Here is a 15,449-nt window from a genome sequence, read left to right on the forward strand (position 1 = left end):
GGAGACCTTAGAAGTAGTCCAGAGGACTCCTAACTCACTAAGACCTGGTCACAGCCGAATGTTTTGGAGACGCTAAATAACAGGGAATTATTAAAACGATGTCAGATGGACCGCGAAGGGATTGAAGTTGTGGATGAGTTGGTGAGGGACTAAATAACACTCCCAACCAACTGAAACAATCCAATAACGCCGCAGTTAAAATGTTTGGCAACACTCCGGTATTTGACTACGGGGAAAATGCAGCTCTTTGCAAGGGAGTAGTATTACCTGGGGACCTCAAGTGATTTAGAAATTATCCCACCACGTCCGTGTTTCGTGCGGCGCATTCACACAGGATAAGCGAAGTCTGTGTTTTAACTCTAATTTACTGACATTATCCCCCGGGTCGATCGCACCGGAGCCCTTGCTGGAGCAGCACAACGGTTAGATATGGATATTTTTTATATAATAAATGGTGAGCCTGATGAAAGATGGAAAAATGTTCCTTACCGCATGCTGCCATGCATGTAATCCATCTAATCATCTTTCGAGATTTCGCTCTTCTGATGAGCCTCCTGAATTTGCACCCAAAATGCTGTCAAAACTTTCATTTATAATTCCCAAAGCAGCCTCCATAATTCTCGACCGGGAAAAAGGCAGAAAAAAGGTGGAAAACACAAAAAACCTTAAGAAAAACAAAAAACCACCCCAAATCACAGAGATGCCGATTCGCACAGGACTAATATTATCACATGAACTCTGTGTTTGGTGAAATATGATAGGTAATTTGCAGTGGATTTTTTACTTTACAAATTACAGACATGGCAGATTCGCACGGGATTAAGACCACAGACGACCTCCGCAATTATTACAAATTACTGGAGGTCCCCAGGTTATACTAGTCCCGTGCGAATAGGGCTTGCATTCCATCTATACACAAATTATCTTTGACACACATTACAATATAGCCTACTGGACATTGTTGGGAAATGGCCCGGATCAACACACGATTCCCGAATATTAATGGAGAGTGGTTTGACGCAGCTTTTCGAGCAAATGCCGTTTTTATTTATTGCCGTTTTTTTTATTTATCTTCTAATTTGTCATTTTTGTCCGAAGCGTTTTTGTTTGGCGGGGGGTGGGGGGGCACTTAATTCTCCCCATAAATACATTTCTTTATCCAGTATCTATTCATAGGCTTTGTCATGGGCTTGTAGGCAACTTCCTTATTTTCACTTCATGCATTGCGTAGCCTAAATGACTTTTCAATGGGCTGCCCTGTCACTCAACAGCCAATCACCGTTGTCACCGCTTCTAAGTGCGTCCTTATAAAATGACGTCATCCATAGCAACAGAGAGTTACTTCTAGTTTAGGAGTTCACTGTTTCCATTACTAAAAGTAGGTCTCAGCGGCTTTGTGAATTACTCTTAAGAAACAACTCCCACATAAAAACTTTTAGTCCGATTTAGGAGTACTCCTAACGTTAAGATAAAAGTCTTTGTGAATACGGGCCCTGGTAAACTTATTTACTGCACATACAAGAGATGAGGGTTAAGAGACATGGTGTTCACAGTTGCCAAGTCCGCTTATAATAAGCGACTTTGGGCTTTTTTTTCTGTAAAGTCCCTTATAAATATTGGTAGACGCGGGTTGCCGGTTTTTGGGCTTCTTGTTAAATTGTTCCTCTTTTTATTGTATTGCATGTCATATTGTTTTGAAGTCCTGGAACTAAAACAAAAAAGGGATCATAACATATAAAAACAATAATAAATACAATGATATTCCTGGATTCAGGGTGATATTTGTGTGTTTGCAAAGTGTAATAATCTCTGTTTTTTTTGTTTTTTTGTTTGTTTGTTTTTTTTCCCACGAACTGAGAAGTCGCTTGTTTTTGGCTTGTTTTCATAGGCTTGCTTGCTTGTTTCTCTCGCGACATCTGGAAACACTGATGGTGTTGAACATAAAGATGCAGATAAGAACCCCAAACAAACTAGGGAGCACCACAATTGAAGGCACCCGAGTGTGTCCAGTCAGCTTGGACTTATATGAGCATGCCTGAATGGAGAGGACATCTTGTTAGATTTGATGTGGATCGAGTCAGTCAGTGCGTTTACATGCACAGCTTAGTCAGATTACAGCCATAGTTCGACTATGCTGCTCAATCAGACAACTGCAATTATCTGAGTATACATGCCAGTGAGAAAATCGAATTACTGCCGAAAGCATGTCATACCCCGGTACGCTAGGTGGCGCTGTACCCATTTCAACTAGTGTTAACGGCGCACCTCCGGCTGACCTCTTTATGTCACCAGCTGCCTCGGCATTCAAGAAAGATGGCGTACGAAGAGCGAGACGAAGCTACATCTGTGTACATTTCGTATATGGTGTACATGATAATTACACAAACTAGGTGCCCTCTGGCGCTCTTTCTTGCGGTGATTTCGGAGGAAAGACGCCGCCGCCGCCGTCCGTCTACTTCAGGCTCACGGCCCCGGGGAAAAATCTCGCGCCTGCGCAGAACGCAAAATCCGATCCGGTCCGCTGGAAACGTATACATGCAGGAGTAATGCGACTTTCAATCGAATAATCTACGTGGTGTAATTCGACTATGAGAAATCCGATCTGGTCCGATTTTAGTCAGACTAAGGTGTATACATGCATCTTAAAGATCCGTTCATAGTCAGACTAACGCAGTAATTCGGTTTTCTTGAGTGTCATGTAAACGCACTGAGTGTCGACTTAGAGTGCTGGCAGTGGATCCATGTGGAGCTACGGAGTGAGATGCCGCGGCTAACGGACATTCACTGTGTGGCTCATCGTTGAGAACTTGTGTGCAAGAATGCGAACCGGGGCACTAACTTGAGTCACACGGTTGACGGTTTGTCCTTCTACACAGTTTTTCACAGATTATCAAGATGGCAGACCTTCTCGAGCAAACCCTGCTGACACCTGCAAACGTAGCTAGGGTTTCATTATTGATCATAACAGAATATTACTAAACTCTTCCAGGCAATTCACCAGCTGTATGTTGAATAAATTAGAAGTGATCAGGATAAAAAAAAATTCCAATGCTCTGAAAGTGAGAGGCTGGTTTAATGAATTTTGGCTGGAATTAAATGATGAAGGCTGCAAAATTGAGGTAAGCTAGCAAAAATGTATTGCCAATTTGCTTCCACTGTTCCGTAACACCTAATGCTTTTTTCCCCTACAGCTTTCTCTAACAAAGCCATTATTAGCTTTTTGCAGCCCAAGGCTAAGAGTGGTTGGGTAAGCCCTGCATGCTTTATAGAAGAGGATGGTCGTCTTATTCACCTGTTGAACACCAAGCCAGTCTATTTTCTATTTTTCACCTGTAGAAGCTGCAACTTTCTTTTCTGTCTTATTTGCTTGTAAGTGGTGTTGGTGATGACCCAGGATTAGGACACGGAATATTTTTTAATGAGGCACTGGTCCAAAGCAGAAAAAAAACTAATTAACTGACCTTTTTTTATCGCACGCTACAATCTGATGTGGTCGATGGCACTTCAAGGGTGTAAATAACACCATCTCAGATCAAATCAAATAGACACACAGCCGTAGACCACCAAAGGCACATTGGTTTTGCTTACGCTGATTTCAGGTGATTGTTGTTGTGATGAAGGTCTCCATCAGTCCTCTTTGTTCCAAAGAAGACAGCATGATTCTCACTGGAAATGATTCACTGTGATTTATTTTAACAAGTTATAACACTGTTCCTGCAACTTTCAGTTAAGTAGAGTTATAAAAGTCACATAGGACAATACTGTTTATGTAGAAGTTGCATAAGCTTGCTTTATGTTCTAATTGATTGTTAAAGTCAGCACTGTGTTACAACATTAAGTCAGTAGTGAGAACCAATGACAGCTTGGAACAATTCATAATGCATTGTAGTAAATCAATGAAAAGTTGAATGAACATAAGAATTTTTTTTTTTTTTTTAAAACAGAATGTAAAGCTTTGACATTATGATGAACATTATTATGTTGACAAGCGTGCTCAAAGTGCTAACCATCCCAGTGCGAAGCTCCAGCGAGAGCAGCATTAACATCAACCGGTCCCCAGTGCTCAAGATACCTATCCGGGCAGTTGCTACAGTTGGAAGCAGACAGCAGTTACCCTGGTGATAGGCTGCCCCCTATTTCTTTTGCGTATACATTCAGGAGGTGTCCAATTCTTACATGATGCACCTTAAAGTCTAACAGTGAACAGAAAACATTTCAAAACTGCTCCATGTACATTTATGTCCTTTTTCAGTTATCCTAAATATGTCCTAATGTTCACCTTATACACTCCGTTGCCAGTTTATCGGGTAGGAAAGGCTCAAACTAATGACGTCGATTGTATCACTCCTGCAAGAAATCCTATATTCAGGTTGCACAATAGAATCAACTGTCAGTATGATAAGTGCCCTTATTCCAGTCACCCCTAATGAAGTATGAGGGTGTCAGTAGTGAAGGATCACAGTATACAGCTGTTCAGTACTATATCAGTTGTGTGTTAATCTTTACTTGTGTATTACTCATATATCATTAATAATCAATGGATACACTGTCAAGTTGAATACAGTGATGAAACTTTTCCTTGTGCAGATGTTAACAGCTTGGGGAAATATTGTTTGTATGACCGCAGACTGTGATTTTTGTGTTGGTCCAGTGTTTCCTTTTTTTAAATGAATGTAATGTAATGTAATGTAAAGCACTGCAATGCTTTGGTGTGGGAATTTACTCAGTAATACACATTTCTTTCAAGCTACATCAATTGTTTTCGGCCACTTCGGGTCCATATTGTATGTTGAATGGGCAAACGAGTTTATGTACAATCCATCAGTCAGAGAGCAACATTAGCACTTATTTAGAATCAAGTTTAAGAGAACTGACACTTTCTGGTACCTTTTTGAAAGCTCGAGTGAATATACCAGCATCATATGGAAGTTGATGGTCCTAGGCATTTATTGACACTAAACCGCGTCATGCTAGCTTGAGAGGAAGGGCACTAAATAGCATTTTTTGAATAGTTTTGTTGAAAACCACTGAATTAATGAATAAATGAATTAATACAAAATGTGTCTCAATTATTTTATCATGAATTTATTTATGGCGAGAATTAAATATTCAATTAAATACCCCGATCAGCATTAGAAAACCTTTTTCTTCCCGTTAATGAAGCACACCCCATCATACATAACACATAATACATTACAAGGGCCAGGTGGCTATAACCCTTTTGGCTTGTCCGTCATCCCGAACACCTCTGGATGGACTCCTCTTCACTGGGACCTCTCACCATTCACATGCTTCCAAACACGCCATGCAGCAGCAATAGATAGGTCTGGTATTACAGGTGTAGGACAATACACTTACTTCAGATTCAGACCTGTGAGCTAAATTCTGTTAATTTCTCTTGAAATTGTTTTTGTTAGTGGCCAAATTCTTTAAATTCTGCCTGTTCCAGTGTCTGTTTTGAAAACAAATGTGTGCAGAAGTCAATGGGGAGAGACAAATTAGAACCCATTTGAATTGTGCCATGAATTGCATGTTTGTAGACTCAAACAGATAATTTTGCAGGTCAAGAAAGTTGCAGTTATAGACAATTACCAATGAAACAAAGTGCAGAAAAGACCAGGGTCCAGTCTTTCATTGGAGGAAAATCAAGAGATGACAGGGTGGTGAGTTCTTGACTGATGGTTGGGTTCAAAGCAGTGTGGCAGGTAGATGAATACACTTTGTCTAGGCAAAAGAAGCTGTGAAACTACGGCTGGTGAGTGAGAAGAAATTGTAGATCCAGTGTTTAGGCATTATATGAGGTTGTTGAGGTAGTTGAAATATTTCATCTTGTCTAGATTCTTTTTGTATAATTTCTCGGAAACCACATGTAAAGAATCTTGGGGTAACATTTGACAGTGGGCTCAGATTTGATAAACGGATTAGGTCTGTTGTCAGCACAAGTTTTTTTCAGCTGCGTCTCCTGGCCAAGGTAAAGCCTTTTTTAAGTCGGCAGGACCTCGAGAAGGCGATCCATGCCTTCATAAGTTCAAGACTGGACTATCGTAATGCACTTTATGTCGGCTTCAGCCAGTCTTTAATTTCGCGTCTCCAACTTGTCCAGAACGCTGCTGCCCGATTTTTAACAGGCACGTCCAGGCGTGAACACATTACCCCTGTGCTGTCGTCACTCCACTGGCTTCCAGTTCGTTTTAGAATTGATTTTAAACTTTTATTGTTTGCTTTTTACGCCATTAATGGCCTGGCTCCCTCCTACCTGTCAGAGATTTTAACTGTCCGTGATCATGGCAGGGCCCTCCGTTCTTCTGGCCAGCTCCTGTTAGAGGTCCCAAGGTCAAGACTTAAACAGTGGGGTGATCGTTCTTTTGCTGTCACAGCTCCCAGGCTGTGGAACAGACTGCCCCCTGACATCCGCACCACTACAGACCTCAGCCTTTTTAAATCAAAGCTGAAGACACACTTTTTTAGATTGGCATTTAACTCTGACTAAGGTAGTCCTGCTTTTAGGTGTACTTATTTTGCCTGTTTTTTACTTTATGCACGTTTAGAGGGCCTTTAACACCCTGCAGCACTAGTAGCACTTTCCTGTGATTTCTTGCAGCGCTTTTTTGTGTTTTATGTGTTGTTTTTATGTATTATTTTTATTGCTTTGATGTAAAGCACTTTGGGTACCATCTGGATATTGTAAAGGGCTATACAAATAAAATTTGATTGATTGATTGATTGATTGAACTGTAAAAGCTGTTACCAGTCAGTTTCAGCCAAATCAGCTGTGGTGAATAGGCTTGATTGCAGGGCGAACAAAAGCCTACACTAGGTAAATCTAGCACATATGGGCTAGTCACTACAGCGTCAGCTGCAGTGTCAGGACAGCTGAACGTAGACTGTCGAACAAAGTCTTAGGGAGCCTCTGTGGGAGTCCATTGAGGGTCTCTGTAGCCTCTTTCACACTGCCGTTTGCATGCGGGGATCCTGCGCCAATTCTCTGCACTCTCCTCTGTGTTAAAGTTTCAGATGCGGAGAGGGGGGAAATTTCTCTCCGGCGCTGATCCGCCTCTGGAGGTAGTATCAGGGCGGCATTATTAGTGAGCCGCCCCAGTGTGAATGGATAATCCGGAGGCGCGGAGCGAGGGCGTGTCAGTCTGACAGTCTGATAACTGCACAGGTCCTTCACTCAACTAAATACAGAGAAATGTCCCACAATGCAACGTTACAGGACCGAACAAAAGTAACGTGGTAACTGTAACTTTCTTTGGCAACTTATAAGAGGAAAACAAATACCACAGCTGTACGTGGAGAAGCATCTGTCCTCCCGCCTGTCTTACTGACTCTTCCTCACATTTCTGCCCCAAAAACAGCGTTTGTCACCGGCAAAAAACTTTAACTCACCGAGTGTTTGTGATGAAAATAAATCACCGCAACCGTCAGCTCTCCCGACCGAGACTTCAGGGAACTTTCCCCCAGAAAACAGCCTCCGTCCCCGTGAGTGACAGCGTCCTGTTGATTATGTATAATTATGTAATTTTAGCACGAAAAACTCAACTCCGTCACTTTCCAGGATGTTTGGTGGGTCAGGATCTCAATCACTACACATTATAACAGCATCCATATGATTATAAACTGTCCGCGGGTTTGGATTAACAGGGGGAACACCTGGGGAAACACCGACACTCTTTAGGAGCCGCAGCGCCGGCTTTCTGTGTGAATTACACACGTGAAGGCGGAGATGCTACGCTCTGTGTGAATCACCATCGGCGGAGAATTGGCGAACCACCGCTCCGGAGATAATGCGGAGACGCTGTGTAAAAAGGGCTTGTAACTCATTGTCGACCACTGATTGCAGCCATGAGTCCAACCCCATTTCAGTCACAACATCAAAGTGGAAAGGATTTCACCGGAGACCCATTGCTCTCATTGCACTGGAGCGTGTGGTCTGACCTGTGTTTAGAGGTACATGGGTGCAGTTCTTTTGACGGCAATTAAGGACAGTACCATCATCTTGAATCAGTTGTGGGCAGCAACAGGAAGCCAGTGGAGGTAACGGAGGAGCATGGTCAAATGGAGAATTTGAGTAGATAGAAAACAAGGCACGCTGCAGCATTCTAGATACAGTTTAGTTGCAAAAGCTGGGAGTCCAGACAAGAGCAAGTTGCGGTAGTCCTGGCGGGAGATTACCAGTACTTCGACCAGGAGGTGCATTGCGTCCGTTATGAGGAAAGACCGGATCTTGCGGATGTTGCAGAGGGCAAATTTGCAGGATTGGGCCACAGCAGGGATGTTGGGGGTGCAGGATAGTCTGTCGTTGAGGATTACGCCGAGGTTACTTGCAGTTGATGAGGGTGATACTATGACGTACACAACAGTTTCTGACAGGTCCATGTGAGGGCGGTCATTCCTTGGGATGAAGTTAAGTTTAGTTTAGAGTTAAGTTTTATGAAGGATGAGCTTGCAATGATGAGCAGTTGTCCAAGGGGAAAAGTCTGCCAGACATTCCAAGATGCACAATGCAACGTGGGTGTCAGAGGATTGGGGAACAGTTGGGTGTCATCTGCATAACATTGGTAAGAGAATCCATGTGATATGATTGCAGAGCATAGCGATATAGTGTTTGTTGAAAACAGACGTGGTCCTAGTATCGAGCCTTGAGTGACATCAGTTTCCAGATGTAGGAGATACACTACTTAATAATAAAGGTAATTAATCACAAGTAATTATACACCACCTCCGTTGTTTAACTATTAACTAATTAACTATTTGAATAATCTGGAGGAAATTACTCAAAATCCAACTGTACAAGTTTGGCTTGAACAGTTCGAATCAATTCAAATCAATGTATTCAATTTCAAAATCTATATTCAATCTCATATTCTGAGGCAGTGATTTCTTTACACATATCCATTGGTTCCCCACGTTAAAATTAAGTTCCAGACAATGATGTTTATCAACTTACTAATTCAGCGTAAAATAAATTAACTGACAATTTAGACGAACAACAACAGATAACAGAAAATGTAAAGGCTGTAATGAGTAAAGTAATAGGATAATGTGATAGTAGGCTGATGGTGAAATTATGAGTCGGCTTTTATATATTAAATATTAAGGGAGTAATTTTATTACTTTTTTTATACTAATGAGACCCTAATCTCAATTCTCTTAAGTTTATAAGATAGAAGTCAGAATTTTAGACACCAACTCATTCTCACGTGTGTGGATCCAGCTGTATGAAGACGTTCAGCCTGCTTTGTCTGGGAGTCAGGAGTTCCTGAAGTTTTGGTTTCCTCAAGTGTTCTGGGTTGGACTGCACACTTCAACATACAATATACAGTAGAACCAAGGACTTAGACAGATTCATTCTAGTCCTATCTTAACAAAACATGTCAGAGACATTTTACTGGTAAATAACAGAAGTATTAAACACAGAGAGGAATCTTCTGCAGTCTGTTCCAGTCCAAAGGGAGGGGTTGGTTTCTCCCAGACCTCAAACTCATCAAGCAATAAAATTTAATCTTGGCTTGACAATAACATTGAGGAAATTGTCTGGGCGCCATGCATAATTGTTTCAACATTTCATGGAAATCAAGCCAATAGTTGTTTACATAATTGTCAGACTGACTTTGCCATCTTGCAAAGCTGTTAAAATGGCTAATGGCTAATGATGCTGGCTCCTTTTCTCCCCAATCTTTAACACTTGTTTTACACTCAGCTCGTTTTAGCAACTTTACAGTGCTCATGGTGTGGAAATGCGCCCTCGTGACACGTTCGTATCTAACTTCTCAAAAACAGCACTTACATCCTGTTCCTCTTCAGGGTGTAGTTTCCTGTCAGTTTGACATGTGAAAGATTTTTTCACACACCACAAGTCTGTGCATTCCTTGGTGGCTTGGAGCAATGGGGAGCATGGTTTGGATGTCACTGTGGGCCTGGATGATCCTGGATTCAGGGGTGTGTTCAGTCTCGCTGCCACAAATCACTGATGGGAAGTTCATCGAGGAGTGTGTGAGTGAACACAACAGGGCGCGGTCCTCTGTCAGCCCAGCTGCAAGCAATATGCTTTACATGGTAGGCATGGCACAACCATTTTTCACTGTCTTTTGCACTTTCATAAACAAATGATGCATGCAGTGGTAAAAAAAATGTGAACATCTAATAGGTACAGCACTGAAGTAACACCATAGCATTGTTGTGTAATTATCAGCAGTTTAAAAAATCCTCTCTAATGTTCATTTTGTCAGCTTTCAAATGTTCCATCAATAAATAATGAGATACATCTATTAACATCCTGCTCACCAATAGCATTTTCTGCTGATAAAAGTAGATATCTGAAAAGGTCTGAACACATTGCAAAACAAATGTTCACTTAACTTTTATGGAGTCAGGCCGGTCAGATAGTCTTGGTTGTAATAGTGAAGTGTACTTTTTCTCATTTTCTCAAATTACGCAGACACAAACAAGTCAGCAAGTCGGGCCCCAAAAAAGATAAATAATAATCAAATGAAGATAAAATAATACTAAATATACTTAATAAGAGTTTCACAGTATTTACATGAGATGCTAAGTAGCACTGAGGTAGGTGTGTTTGTGCGTGAGGACGCATTTTTGAGATACTGTCTCGAATTTGGCCTAAAGTCTCGCTCAGCAATTCAAAATGGCTGAGGGGCCCATCAGCTCAGTTGTCAGAGCGGGTGTCCCACCTACAGAGGCATTGTTCCTTAGCCAAATGTAAAAACTTCATTTAATAGGTGAAGTCATGATAAAGCTTTATATTCTCCATTACAATTCTTTTTTTTTCTTTATCTCTGCTCGATCAGACATGGGATGCGGGCTTGGCCATTACTGCAAGAGCGTGGGCAAAACGCTGTTTGTTTGAACACAACACCTACCTCGGCGATGCCCGCCGCGTGCACCCTAACTTCTCCTCTGTGGGAGAAAACCTATGGGCAGGCTCCCCACCGTCCTTTTTCAGTGTGAAGCTAGCTGTAAAAAAATGGGTGGATGAAAAACAACACTATGACTACAACAGCAACAGGTGCACAGGCGTCTGCGGCCACTACACGCAGGTGTGTGCACTTTTCTTTGAAAACACGCTTCTGCTCTCATTATAAGGCAAATAACAAAGATGATGTTTCATATCATGTCTGTATCGCTCACTTGTTTCTCTGTTTCTAGGTCGTATGGGCGAGCAGCTACAAGGTTGGCTGTGCCGCCCAGCTGTGCCCCAGTGGTGTCAAAAGCACTAGTTTTGCCTCACAGGAGGGCGTCATTTTTGTTTGCAACTATGCGCTAGGGTAAGTTGACATCTACACATACACTGCAAGTGTATGATTTTATATTTCCTTTAACAGTATGAGATTTTGATGGTACAGTCCTCTCAAGATATGTCACAGTTTCATGGTAGCTAGCATGGTATGTGGTATTACACAATTATTAACATTATTATTATACATTATACATTATTATTATTATTATTATTAATAATAATAATAATAATAATAATAATAACAAAGTATTATATCCAAACAGGCATTAAGAATGATATAAACTTGTAATATATATATATTATTAATAATGGTAGAATTCAATACTGTAGAACTGCAAATGGACTGTCAGTTTTTTCACTCCACAGTTCAGACTGTATTTACACAGCGGCCATTTTCCTCCGCTCATAGTGGCTTGGATGCTTCGATACTGTTGTGCAGGTGTGGTTCAGGTTGAGATTTGTATAAACACAGGTAATCTGGAAATGTTTTATTACTGCACCGCTTACCAACTGATCCACAACTGAAAAGTGAAGAACGCGGGAGACATTAGCCAACATTTGACAACATCAGCTAACGTTTGCATTCAACCACTTACTAGCTAACAATTCTGTTTATGTTTCATTCCCAAGCTTATGATATGTTTGTTGATATTTCAGAATCATATCACATCATACTGTGTTGCACAAATCAAACAGTAATGTAAGCTAGGAAGTGACTGAATGCTGATTGAATTCAGTGGCTGATCAATCGGTAAGCAATGATATGGTACGCGGTGTGAATGTTTGTCAGATTACATACGTTCATGCCAGCCGCAACACAGCCTGCACCTGCGACCTGAGCTATGGGTTTAAAGTTGGGCATGGTTTCAGCTCTGTTTCTGTGTGATAAAGGGGAAGTGGCCTACTGCGCTGTTTACCGCAACCACCGATCAAGGTTCAGCATGATGAAGCACAAGACTGGCAGTGCTCTATGTATTTCTCAGTAACAACAAATGGTAAAATGATCAAACCCAATAATGTATTCTGCTAGCAGTAGCCCCCAGTACATACATTTGATTAAAAACTACCGTACTGGCTTTAACAACAAATTCACAAGGGTTTTTTAACAGAAGGAATACAAATTTGTAGGTTGGTTTTCAAGATTTATGTCTCTGGTAGGAACCGATAGGCTTGGAGCTGAGTGCCAAAAACAGAGCAGCGAAGACAGTTTCATCAACCGGACTAACACATTGATGGTTTGGGTCTTCGTTGACAGTAAGAAACATAAGCCGTTTTTAGACAGAGCACCAAGCCACCAATTTGCCCGTCCTTTTGGCGGCTCGGTCCGCAGTTTTAGACAGAGGCCGGCAAATTGGGGGTCTGTTTCGGTCCGCCAATTTTCTGCCTCAGAGGGTACACTTATTTCCGCCTCGCCTGCTATCTAAAAACGAGGCGACAATGTGCCGGCCTCTGCCTGAGGTAGGCGGAGGTGTCGATGACCTGCACTGTTGTGCGACCCACAGCCGGGGAGTTTTAAAACCAGGAAACAGCTGATCACAGCAGTCAGTCCATCATTTAATCCGCGGACATTAAGATGAGCACCTGGACAGCCGCTGAGATCCAGGAGATGCTAGCGTCTCCTCAGTCTCTGTAGCTGTTTGGTTGTGTTAGCTTGTTGTTGTGTCGGCAAGCTAAACTCCAATGGGGTGCAATGTAAAGCTCTTATTTTGAAGACAAATTCGTTGTTAACTGTTCACAGCTTCACATCACGTCATATGTTTACGCCTATCTCAGAGGCAGCTTTTGGAAAAGGAGTAAAATTACGCCTGCGTTTTAGAAAGACAGGCCGGCACATTGCCGCCCTTACCTTGGAGCAAATGTGCCACCTTTTCAATCTAAAAAGGGCTATAGAATAATGGCAGCCTTATCCCTTAAGTAAACAATGTGACAGATAGAGGCTACAAGCAATTTTTACATTTGCAAATTAATGGGGGAAAAAAATAAGGAGATTCAGAAAAATGACCATAGAACAAACATTTTCAAATCAATGTCACATTTACGGAACAGAACAATTTACAAGTTTCGTTGACAGAATATCCGATACAAAGTATAATAACCTTTGCTACCTATAATATGATAAACCGATTTAACTTCCTTGTTCTCCTGCAGGGGTAACGTGGTCGGAAGGAAACCATATCAGTATGGAACATGCTCTGGGTGTGACGGCACCTGTGAAGGGAATCTCTGCCGTAAGTGTGGAGTCTCATTTTTGAAGACACGATGAGTCCTTCTTATCCTGATTTTTTAAATTAAGATTTAGTCCTCACACAAACTGCATTTTTTGTCTCAGCTTTTTGTGGCATCTGAGAATGTCACTGCTTTACGACTGAATGAAAACCAGATATTTAAAGAAGCTAGGATGTATAAAACTGAGAACATGGCCATGTGTGGTCATTGTTTGTGACGCCAATTTTAACAAGGCGCTTTACAAAAACATAAATTAATTTACAAAATACGTAGAATACTTCAACATGTTTTAATGTCAGCAGCTCTTATGCGCTGTGGTGGAAAGTAAGTAAATAGACTGACATTAATGTATTGTACTTAAGTACACCTTTTACCTCACTATATTGGCCTTACTACAGCTTTAGGTTGGAGAATTTTTTCAATAATACAAAATAATAATATTTTTTATTATAGATTAAGATAAAATATTATTGATCTCTCAGGGAAACTCAGCAGCTGCAACACCAAACGTTCTAAGAGACTTTGAAGTGGTTAGGAAACCACCTCAGTTTCATGCTGATGTCTCTGTGTGAGCTACATAAGCTAACAAGGTCACCACTGCGACGATTGGCTATTTCTATATAACTATCATAGTTACTCTTAATGACTGTCACCGGGTCGCATTCACACTTATCCAGGCGGGATAAATCACAGAATTGAAATTATTTTTTTATAGCGGTGAAATAGGAAACAAGCTTCAGTAAAGTCATATAGATCCTGTATGTGATCTGAAATTCTCCTCAATTTACTTTTTGTATTTTCAGTATAACTTAATGCAAGGTGTGTATATTGTTACTGAAGTACAGGATGTGAGTACTTCTTGCCCCGTTGGTAAAGTGTCTCAATGTCTTTGCAGGTAATCCAGAACGAGATTCACAGAAAAGTAAGTGATGTCACATGACCTGGAAAATACAGTCTGAAGCGGCAAAGATGTACTGCGTATGATGTCCTGTGATGTGAATCTGTTAATAAGCAAACCACTCAGTCTGACTTCATTCATGTTTACAGGCTACAGCTGGACACCAGACTGGGATCCTGCCAAGGGTAACGATGGCAACGCGGCCGATGGCAACGCGGCCGATCGCTCCAGCTACGTGCGTGTTCTGGTTGTCCGGCCCATTGCCCTCATCGCCACCTTCATTGCTGCGTATGCAGTCCGCCACTTTTACCCCGACGTCTTCTGCTACGAATAGACCACAGACAGACGACATGGACACACTCAGCCAGTGCCAACACGGAGATCTGAGTTTAATGATTTACGAATTATTTCTTGTCTATAGAAAGCTTAGGTCTTACATGAATTCTCAAACAGTACATGGATTCTGTCGATGAAGCTTCTTTTTTAGGTAAACAAGTAATGGTGCCAGCCACAGGGTGAAACCATCAGGCAGAAACACAGGCTTGGAAGGGGAAACTATTAAATTCATTTAACAGCACAGTGGTGTGCATCCACAGTAACTAAATTAGGTTAAAGCTGCACTCATCACCATTTTTGTACAGAAATTAATGAGTATGTGAAATGCACAGAGTGATGAACCTACAGACAATAATCTCTACAGTTCCTCTCAGTTCTACAGAGCATTTTAGCATTTTTCAGCTCACTGTTTTGGTTAACAACTAGCTTGTGAATGTACAGTAGTCTGGCAGCTTAAGAGGCAGGTTCTTTGAGTTGTTAGGGTGCAAACAAAAAAATCTGACTGTTGCGTACAGACAAGAACCCAACTTAAAGGAGAACTTCGGTCGATTTAAACATGCAGCTTCATTGCTCAAGCTACCCTTGACTTGCCAGTACCGAAGACGCGAACACATTTGGTCAAACCATTACAGAGCTCCGTGAACGGAGACTAAGCATTGAACGCTAACAGCATGGGGTCAGAACTTTGCACTGTGTTTTAAGCGTCTTAACATGCTCCACATCTCACACCAA

General features: G+C 41.5%; 1 protein-coding gene across 1 annotated transcript; it reads left to right on the forward strand.

Moving 5' to 3' along the window:
• Positions 1–9,812: 9,812 nt before the first annotated feature.
• On the forward strand, positions 9,813–15,321 carry glipr1a (GLI pathogenesis-related 1a). The gene is made up of 6 exons (XM_030439411.1): positions 9,813–10,059; positions 10,809–11,057; positions 11,167–11,285; positions 13,406–13,485; positions 14,379–14,405; positions 14,531–15,321. Exons 1-6 carry the CDS (start codon positions 9,889–9,891, stop codon positions 14,713–14,715), a joined length of 831 nt encoding a protein of 276 aa, XP_030295271.1. The 5' UTR covers positions 9,813–9,888; the 3' UTR covers positions 14,716–15,321.
• Positions 15,322–15,449: the final 128 nt, after the last annotated feature.

Source organism: Sparus aurata, chromosome 14 (assembly GCF_900880675.1).
Source record: "Sparus aurata chromosome 14, fSpaAur1.1, whole genome shotgun sequence".
NCBI classification, from domain to species: Eukaryota; Metazoa; Chordata; class Actinopteri; order Spariformes; family Sparidae; genus Sparus; species Sparus aurata.